General features: G+C 46.5%; 1 protein-coding gene across 2 annotated transcripts in view; it reads right to left on the reverse strand.

Moving 5' to 3' along the window:
* LOC122265831 (fibroblast growth factor receptor-like 1) overlaps positions 1–10000 on the reverse strand; it is a 281381-nt gene that overhangs the window by 47086 nt on the left and 224295 nt on the right. For both annotated transcript variants that reach the window (XM_086555801.1, XM_086555799.1), the window contains one exon: positions 4045–4163. In XM_086555801.1, the coding sequence (XP_086411927.1) occupies positions 4045–4163 (119 nt within the window). The remainder of the gene's footprint in view (positions 1–4044; positions 4164–10000) is intronic.

Consider the following 10000-nt stretch of genomic DNA (forward strand, 5'->3'; position numbering starts at 1 on the left):
CAAACCTTTCCCACGCCCTTCTTTACTTTAATACTCTTATTTTTACAAATACATAATACTTTCAAAATTACATCTTTTTAACAAACAAACTTTACGGGGAAAATTTAATTAAAAATTTTCTCTTAATACACAAAAAACCCCAAACATACAAACAAACCCACAAACAACACAAACACAACACACACACACCCCACAAAACCACACATTCCCCACAGAACAAAATAATACATACATACAACCCAACAACCCAAACACACACACAAAAATTTCCCAAACACATTTACAACCACACACACCCCACAACACAAAAACCCCACAACAACACACACACAAAACACACCACAAACAAACACCACACACAAAAAAAACAATTTTCCCCACGAAAATCAAAACCCCCCTGCCAAGTTCCCCGGGACAATTTTCCCTTAAGCCCATTTCTGAAAACCCCCTTTAAGTTTTGTGAAATTTCCCAAAGCTGTTTGAAGCCCCTTCTTTTTTCCCCCCTCGTTTCGGAGAGCCGTTTGGCATAATCCCTTTCCTGGCCCCTTGGCACCCCCCTTTTTAAAACCTTTCCCCGATGTTTTCTGTTCGTTCGATGCATTTTTTTTTCTTATTTTTGTTTGGTTTTGGGTTGGGCATTCTTTGTGGTGGGAAGGAAAAAAAAAACAAAAAATGTTTTTTTTTGGGAAAATTTTTGGGCCCAGTCAATTTTGCTTCTGTGTTTTTTTGTTTTTTTTGTTTTAAAATTTTAGGTGTCTCCCTATCTATTTGTTATCTGTCGGGTTTGGGTCTGTCTGTCTGTTGTCTGTCGTCTGTCTGTTTGTCTTTTTTCTGTTGTCTGTTTGTCTCCCTTGCCGCGTTCTCTCCAATCCGTCCCCCTGCCCCCCCCCCCTCCTCTCTTTCCCCCTCTCGTCCCCCATCCATCCCCTTCCCCCTTTCCCCTCCCCTATCCCCGCCCTCGCCTCGCCCTCCCCCTTCCCCCTCCCCCTTTTCCCCCCCCTCCCCCTTTCCCCCCCCCTTCGTCCCCCCCCCCCTTTTACCCCCCCTCGCCCCCCCCTCCCCTTTCCCTCGCCCTTTTTTTCCCCTCGCCCCCCCTCCCCTCCCCCTGCCCCCCCTCCCCCTCGCCTCCCCCCCTTGGGTCCCAAAACTGAGAATTTTTACATATCCGATCCCAAAATTCCATGAAAACAAAAGGTCAATGACAGCGAAAATACAAGAAAAAAAGAAAACAAAAAACAAATAAAAAAAGACACTGTAGCCAACGAAGACATTGAGACCGGGGAGGGAGGGAGGGAGGGAGGGAGGGAGAGAGGGAGGGGTAGGGGGATAGGTGATGGATGGGAGAGGGTGGGTGGGGTGGTAGGTGTGGATGATGGTGGGTATGGGGTCTTCTTTTTTTCCTTTTTCCCCTTTTCTTTTTCCCTTTTTTTTCCCTTTTTTCCTTTTCCCCCTTTTTCTTCCCTTCTCCTTCCTTTTTTCCTTCTTTTTCCTTTCTTTTTTTTTTTTTCTTTCTTTCCCTTCTTTTTCTCCTTTTCTTTTTTTTTTTCCCCCTTTTCTTCTTTTCTTTTTTTTTCCCTTTTTTCTTTTTCCCTTATTCTTCTTTTCTTTTCCCCCTTATTCTTTTTTCTTTTTTTTTTCTTTCTTTTTTCTTTTTTCTCTCTTTCCTTATTTTCTTTCCTTTTCCCCTTTTCTTTTTCTCTTTTCCCCCTTTTTCTTTTCTTTTTCCCCCTTTTCTTCTCTTTTTCCTTTTTTTTTTCTCTTCTCTTTCATTTCCTTCTCTTTCCCCCCCCCTTCTTCTTCTTTCCTCTCCCCTTCTCTTCCCCTTTTCTCCCCCCCTTTTCCTTTCATCTCCTCTCCCTCTCCTCTCCCGCTCCCCCCCCCCCTTTTCTCTTCTTACGTCCCCTCCCCTCGCCCTTCTCTCTCTCTCTTCTTCTCTCGTCCCTCTCCCCCTCTTTTCTAATTTTTTCCCCCCCCCCCTTCCCCCCCAAAACCGTGACTTTCGAAAACCCTGTTTAAAACGTGGGGTTATAAGGGAAAAACCAATTTGGACCGAATGAGAAGCCTCACAACATGATGAGGGGAGAGGGGGAGAGGGGGAGAGGGTGGGGAGACGGGTGTGAGGAGGGGTTTGGAGGGAAGGAGAGCGAAATCTGATTAAAAACATAAGAAAGGGTCCCCCCCACTCAATAAAGCAAAACACACCCACACACAACCAACCCACCACACCAAAAACCCAAAATCACACACACAAACGCAATCCACACATAAAACAAACCAAAAAAAACCCAACACCACACAACGCGAATATTGGAAAACCCCCAAACCCTTCCCCCCACCTAATCCCCTCCCTTCCTCCCTCCCCCCCACCCACCCACCCCACCCCTCCCAGTCCCCCCAACCTGTATCAATATAGCCTGGGAATAAGCTGTCACGGAATCAAGCAATCGGTAACACGGGACCGGATGATGACGGAGACGCTATCCACGTGTCAATAGAATAAATATGTGTCCAATGGCGAGGCGAGGAGGAAGAAAAGAAGAAAAAGAAGAAAAAGAAGAAGAAGAAGAAGAAAAAAAAAAGGGTAAATGTGCCAGATTCTGATATGGCGAATAAAATGGACGCGTCGAGGAATGTGTTTTTTTTGGCGTGATGACCCTCTTGGGATGCTGTTTGTTTGGCTGAGGCCGGTCTGTTTGGCGTCTGTCTTTGTCTGTTGCCCGTTGTTGATTTCCCCTTCTTCTCTCTTCTTTTTATTTTCTCTTTTCTTCTTCTCTCTCTCCTTCTTCTTCTTCTTCTTCTTCTTCTTCTTCTTCTTCTTCTCTCTCTCTCTCCTTCTCTCTTTTTCTTCTTTTTCTAGTCGTGTAATCAGTTTCACAGCCATATAGCCTTTACGGTTTGACGAAGAGAAAAGGAGAATCTTTTGTGATGCCAGAAGCACTGTGCTTATTACTGGTACTTGCACTTTGTGTTATATTTCTCATTCATCAGTCTGTTCTTTCTCCATGCTTTATTACCTTTTTTTCACCCTTCTTTCCTTAAGACAGATTTTTAACGCTTATTATTTATTTCGATGTGCATAATTTCCTCCCATCTCTCTATCCTCTTCCCTCCCTCCCTCCTTCCTTTCCTACTCCCCTCCCACCCTCCTTCCTCTCCTTACTCCACTCCTACCCTCCTTCCTCTCCTTACTCCCTCCCTCCCTCCCTCCTTCCTCTCCTTACTCCCCTCCACTCCCACCCTCCTCCCCCACCCCTCCCGCCTCCCACAGACCTCTTCCAGACACAGCTGGCCTTATACCTGGAAGCTGGTGTCGATACGTAGATGGCGCTGGCGGGACCCCGTGTCAATCACGCTCTCTCACGCTATGTAACACTTAACGCACGCTGTTTTGTCAAGATCTTTTTCTCTTTTTTTATATATTTTTTGGCAGGTTTTTATAAAATATTTTCGTTCTACACCTTTGCAGTATTTGCAGTATTTGCATGGGAATACGTTTTTTTTCTTGCAGAAGGATTACACACACACACACACACACACACACACACACAGAACAAACAAACAAACAAACAAACACACTGATAAACTATGCAAATTTTCCGAATATTCCACATCGCATATTACCTTCGCATATTTCTCATTAGTTCATCTAGTCTATTCCAAACATCCCTTTCATTTCCCTTTCCCCCTAATTCCTAAAATTATTATCTCTCGTTTTTTCATTTGTTTATCTATCCATATTCCACCTTTCATTCATGCTCTGCATTCTTCGTTGCAGTATTTCAAATTATATATATATATATATAAATATATATGTATATATCTAAATATATATATGTATATATATATAATCAGAGCTTTAATACACATCCTTGAATCAATAAGAGAGAAAACACGCCCTACAACACAGTCGACCCTAAATAAGAAAAATAATATAAAAAAAATATCTATCGTAAAAAAAAAAAAAAAAAAAAAAAGACTCAACCATCGAAACACAACGATTTCGACTCAACACCTCGAACGACACCTCAACGACTCGAGACTGACCTTCGCCCACTCGTACAGGGGCATGGGCATCCCGTCAATTGGGCACGAGAACTTGACGTCATCTCCTGCCGTGGTTGTCTTCTGCTCCGAGTCCCTTTGGCTCGTCCTTCGGGGCGGTTCTGAGGGCGAGAGAGGAAAAGAGAAATTACGGTTAATTATGTTAATTTGTGTTTATGAAGAAGTAGTTGGTTGGGTCGTTATGTTAATTTGTGTTTAGAAATTAGTGTTGATTTGTTCATTATGTTTGAGATTTGTATTTGTGTTGATTAGGGAATGATTGTTGTGTTTACAGCGAGAGATTGTTAAGTTATTGTTCATTAAGGAATGTTTTTGTCATGTTTAAGGTATTGTTAATTAAGGAATATTTTTTAGTGTGTTGTTATTGTCGATCAAGATATGTTTGTTACTATGTTTCTGGGCGTGAAGGAGAGAAATGTTATTAATTAATAAAAAAAATGTGTCATAATTCATAAATAATCTTAATAAGTAATAAGTAATAATAGTAATACTTATTTTCGAACATTACTGTATTTCACCAATCGTGAAGAGTTGACTGAATCAAGTGAATTATGATACTTTGCAGTTAAACTCATTAAACTCCCCTTTTTTCTCATTAAAGCCCCTTCTCTGCGGTATTGAATCCTCTTTCTATATCACTGAACCCTTTCTTTCTCTGGTGGATTTTAATGGCATAATCTGTATCCCTACCTCTCCCTCCCTCCTTCCCTCTCTAATCCATCCGTCCTTACTCCCTTTCTCCCTCCCTCCCTCTCCCTCTCCCTCCCCCTCCCCCTCCCTCTCCCCGTCCCTCCTTCCTCCCTCAAACACCTCTCGAAATAACAAATAAAACAATAATATTCAAAACAGAACAAAACACAAAAGCAAATTCAGAAATATTTGTGGCGACGAAGGTTTAATGTGTCGGAAGATAACGAACTTGACTTGCCCGAGTTGCAACTTAACCGCATCGGTGCAATGGCGTATGCAATATAAGCAGATAAAAATCATGGCTGGATTATTAAATCTTAGAGAGGGAGAGAGAGAGAGAGAGAGGTGTGTGGGGTGGAGGGAATGAAGAAGGGTATGGAAAGAAAGGGAAAGATGGAGAGGGTAGGAGAAAGAGGGAGAGGGAAGAAGAAAGGGAGAGGAGAGGAGAGGAGAGGAGAGGGAGGGGAGGAGGGAGGGAGGGAGGGGGGGGAGGAAGAGAGAGAGAGAGAGAGAGAGAGAGAGAGGGAGAGAGAGAGAGAGAGAGAGAGAGAGAGAGAGAAGAGAGGAGAGGGGAAGGGAGAGAGAGATGGAGAGAAGGGGAGAGAGAGAGAGGAAGAGAGGAGAGAGAGAGAGAGAGGCCGCAAGAGAGAGAGACGATGGAGAGACGCATGAGGTAAGGTGGAGAGGAGAGAGAGAGAAGAGAGAGAGAGAGAGAGAGAGAGAGAGAGAGAGAGAGAGAGAGAGAGAGAGAGAGAGAGAGAGAGAGAGAAAGAGAGAGAGAGAGAGAGACTGAGACTCATGAACATACAAACGGCGTCCTATCCTACCTGAGTGATACGGAGCGAGTGTGCATTCATTCGCTTCAGCCCGTCCCCTTCCCCCCTCCCCCCTCTATCCTCCTTGCCCTTATCCATCCCCTCATCCCTTCCTTATCCCCTCTCCTCCTCTGCTGATCGGCCTTCTCTTCGCTCCTTACACCCTTTCGATCTGTCTCCCGTCACCCCTCTCCCCCTTTTCCCTCCCTTCCACACTTTCCCCTTTTCTGATCTACACCGCCTCCCCCCCCCCTAATTACCCTCTCTCCCCTTTTCGATGAACTCCCTCCCTCCTCCCTCCCTATCCCTTTTCCCCTCCCTCCCTCTCTCTCCCACTCCCTCCCTTCCATCCCCCCTCTTCGCCCCTCCCCCTTCATATTCCCTCCGACCCAACCAATTTTGAGCCCAAAATTACAGAGATTCCATTGTGCTCGGGTAATTAAATTCAATCAAATTCTGAAGCGACGAGAACAGAAGCGAGAGAGATTCCGATGAACGAAAAGAGTGTATGGGGGGGATAGGGAGACTGCGGGAGGGGGAATGGAAGAGGGAGGAGGAGGGGGAGTTGAGGGAGGGAGGATTGCGAGGGGGGTTAGAATGGGGGGGGTGAGATGGGGAGGGTTGATGAAGAAAGGGATAGGGGTAGGATGAGGGAAGGATAGGGGTGGGGGGAGGGGAGGTCAAAGGGAAAGAGAGGAAGAGAGGAGAAAAAAGAGGAAAAAGGGGAAAGATGGAGGAAAGGGGAAAAAGGAAGAAAAGGCGGAAAAGAAAAAGTTAAGAGGAATTGGGAAGAATTGAGGAAAGAAAAGAAAAACGAAGCAGATGGATAAAAAGGGGCAAAGTATGGTGGGTTAATGAATGAGGAAAAAAAAAGTGAGAGACAGAAAACAAAAAAGCATCATAAACAAAAAGACGATACGATGGAACGGGAGAGAGAGGAGGGGTAGGGAGGGAGGAAGAGGGAGAGAGAGAGAGAGATGGGAGGAGAGAGGAGACAAGACCGGAACTGGAGGGCGATGAGGAGTTTAGGAGGGGAGGAGGATATGAAGCAAGGAGGGAGAGGGAGAGAGAGATGGGGTGATAGAGTGAGAAGAGAGAGAGAGGACAGTAAGAGGTGATGAGGGTGAAGAGAGAGAGAGAGAGAGAGAGAGAGAGAGAGAGAGAGAGAGAGAGAGAGAGACAGAGAGAGAGACAGAGAGTGAAATGCGAATGAAGTGGGAACGAAAAGTGAGGAAACCCGGAGAAGAGGAAACAAGAGAGGGGAGAGTGAGAGAGGAAAATGAAGGAGGACTATCGAGTTCAATTTGCCATTGAAGAGGAAACAATACTGGAGTGAACATCTTTTGTGTTCCTACAAAAACATGAGGGCTCGGGGAGTGCAAAGGTGTAAAATTTCCTTTATGTAGCAGCAAAAATCGTTAAGATATTTACAGTACGCTTGTAGGCTCCCATCTCTCTCTCTCTCTCTCTCTCTCTCTCTCTCTCTCTCTCTATACTCCACACACTTCCACCCTCAACTCCTTATCGTATACCGTCTTTCTCTCTCTCACCCTCTTCTCTACTAACTCTCGTCTTCTCTCTTACTCATCACTCTCTTACCTTGCCAAGACGTCCTCCCTTTCCCTCCACCTGTCTCTGTCCTTACATCTTCCCCCTACCTTCCCTCCCTCTCTTTTCCTCTCCTCTTCCTTCTCACTCTCTATTTTCCTCTCCCTTTCCCTATCTACCTCTCTTTTCCTCTCCCTTTCCCTATCTACCTCTCTTTTCCTCTCTTCTTCCTTCTCCCCCTCTCTTTTCCTCTCTTCTTCCTTCTCCCCCTCTCTTTTCCTCTCCTCTTCCCTCTCTCACTCTCTTTTCCTCACCCCTTCCTTCTCTCCCTCTTTTCCTTTCCATATCTACCTCTCTTTTCCTCTCCTCTTCCCTCGCCCTTTCTCTTTTCCTCTCCTCTTCCCTCGCCCTCTCTCTTTTCCTCTCCTCATCTCTTCCTCTCTTTCCCTTTCTACCTCTCTTTTCCTCTCCTCCTCCCTATATTTTCCTCTCCTCTTCCCTATCTACCTCTCTTTTCCTCTCCTCCTCCCTCTCTTTTCCTCAACCCTTCCTTCCCTCCCTCTCTTTTTCCTCTCCCTTTCCCTCTCTCCCTCTTTTCCTCTCCTTTTTACTCGCCCTTTCTCTTTTCCTCTCCCCTACCTTTCTTTCCTCTCCTCTTCCCTCTCTCCCTCTCTTTTCCTCTCCCCTTCCCTCTCTCCGCTGCCTACAGACACCACTCACGCAGGGGGCACCGAATTTCACAAAAGCCCCAGCCAATACCTGAATGAGGCGGCACTCAGGTTACGGGGTTGCCGACGGCGCATTTTATTCTGTATCATTCCTATTTCCTGTTTATTTTGTATGTGTGGTTATGTATATGTGTGTGTAGGGGGGCAGGGGGTTGTGTGTGTGTGGGGGGGTGTATGTGTGTGTGTGGGGGGGGGGGTTGTGTGTGTGTGTGTGTGTGTGTGTGGGGGGGGGGTGTGTGTGTGTGTGTGTGTGTGTGTGTGTGTGTGTGTGTGTGTGTGTGTGTGTGTGTGTGTGTGTGTGTGTGTGTGTGTGTGTGTGTGTGTGCGTGTGCGTACGCTCGCGGTCATATATTAGTAATGATAATCATGGTAAAATCATGAGAATAATATTGCTTATAAGAACGACACTGACACTTCTTTAAAATACAAGTTGCAACAGCGAATGGTATAACACGCTGCAATAATTTCAAGATATATCCTAGCATAGCATATTAGTATTCAAACTACGGGCTTAAAATTCTTTTCCTCTCCTTTCTTATTCTTCTTTCCTTCCTTTCCCTTTTCATGTTGCTTTTGTTACATTATTTAACTTTTCTTTGTTTTCCTTTTCTTGTTTGATTTATTCCTCTTCTTCGTTCTTTCACTTTCTGTATGTTTGTCGACTTGCCCTCTCTTTCTGTCTATCTCTGATTTCTTCCTTCCTTCCTTTTCCCTCCTTTTTTCCTTCCTCCCTCTATATTTTCGCCTAATTCCTTCCTTCCTCCCTTCCTTGCTTCCTGCCTCCTTCCCTTTCTTTTTCCTCCCTTCCTCTCCCCTCCCTCCTCCTTCCTTCCTTTCTCCCCACTCTCTTTATCTTCCCTTTCTCTCCTCCCTCCTTCCATCCCTCTCCCCTCCCTCCGTCCCTCCTTCTCTATTCCTCATTCCCTCCCCCCTCATCCTCCCTCCCTCCTTCTCTATCCCTCATTCCCTCCCTCCTTCTCTATCCCTCCTTCCCTCCCTCACCCCCCTTCTCACCAAGGCAGCAAGTGGCCCTCAACACCCCCCACCCCCCCCGTGAGCCAGGTGTGAAGTGAGGATCTTATTCCGTGACACGTGGAAGGAGGAGAAGGGAATGAAGTAGAGAGAAATGAAGTAAGGAGAAGACGCCGAATAAGGAGAGAGGAAAAGGAAGGAAAGGCAGGTCTGGGAATGAAGAGGGCGAGAGGGAAATGGTGATAAACGAAGAATATAAAATAAAATGTAATGTGATGACTGCAAAGTGATGAATGTACTTGTACACATGTGTGTAAGAGCGTACGTGTATGTGTATGTATCATGTGTGAATACATGTTTATTATCAGATTTTCCCCATAAAAATGACAGAACGTTAATTAACTGCACGTACAAAAATAAACAATCATGGAAACATTCACAAAAAGGACACTAAAAATATTTGTACGCAAGCACACATATGTGTATATTTTCCTGATATAAGCTCACCACACACACACGCCATCCTACCCACCCCCAACCCCTCCTCCTTCCCTCTCCCTCCCTCCTACCGCTCACCTCTCCTATCCCCCTCCCCCTTCTCTCACGTTTCCCTCTCCCTCCAACCTCTCACCATCCCTCCCTCTCCCTCTTTCCCTCCAATCTCTCCTTCTCGCTCTCCCTTCCTACCATCCCTCCCCCAAACCTCTCCCCCTCCTACCCTCCCTTCCCCCAACCTCTTCCCTTCCTACCCTCCCTCTCCCCCCTCCCACCCAACCAACCCCCCACCCACCCAACCACCCACCCACCCACCCAACCAACCCCCCACCCACCCACCCACCCCCCTCCCCCCTCCCTCCATCGGGCAAAGCTTTTTTCATTAAAAATATATGTCGCAGGCTCCCCCCATCAAACTGTAAATATCAATGTCCCGGCGCCCTTTATCTTTGCCAGGCCATGTGCGAGCGAGCCAGCCGACGCGGGTATTTGGGGCAGTGATTGGGCTTGATTGAACAGACGAGGGACGGAGGGGAGGGGGGGGAGGGGGGCGGAGTGGGGGAGGGGGTTGTAGGAGCGTAAGGGGAAGGGGGGTCGGAGTGGAGGATGGGGTTATGGGAGGGGGAGTAGCGTAAGGGAAGGGGGAGGTAGGGGAGTTGGGGGTTATGGGAGGGGGAGTAGGAGCGTAAG

This window comes from Penaeus japonicus, unplaced genomic scaffold, assembly GCF_977035675.1.
Source record: "Penaeus japonicus unplaced genomic scaffold, GWHDUDI00000001_assembly GWHDUDI00000031, whole genome shotgun sequence".
Taxonomy (NCBI): domain Eukaryota; kingdom Metazoa; phylum Arthropoda; class Malacostraca; order Decapoda; family Penaeidae; genus Penaeus; species Penaeus japonicus.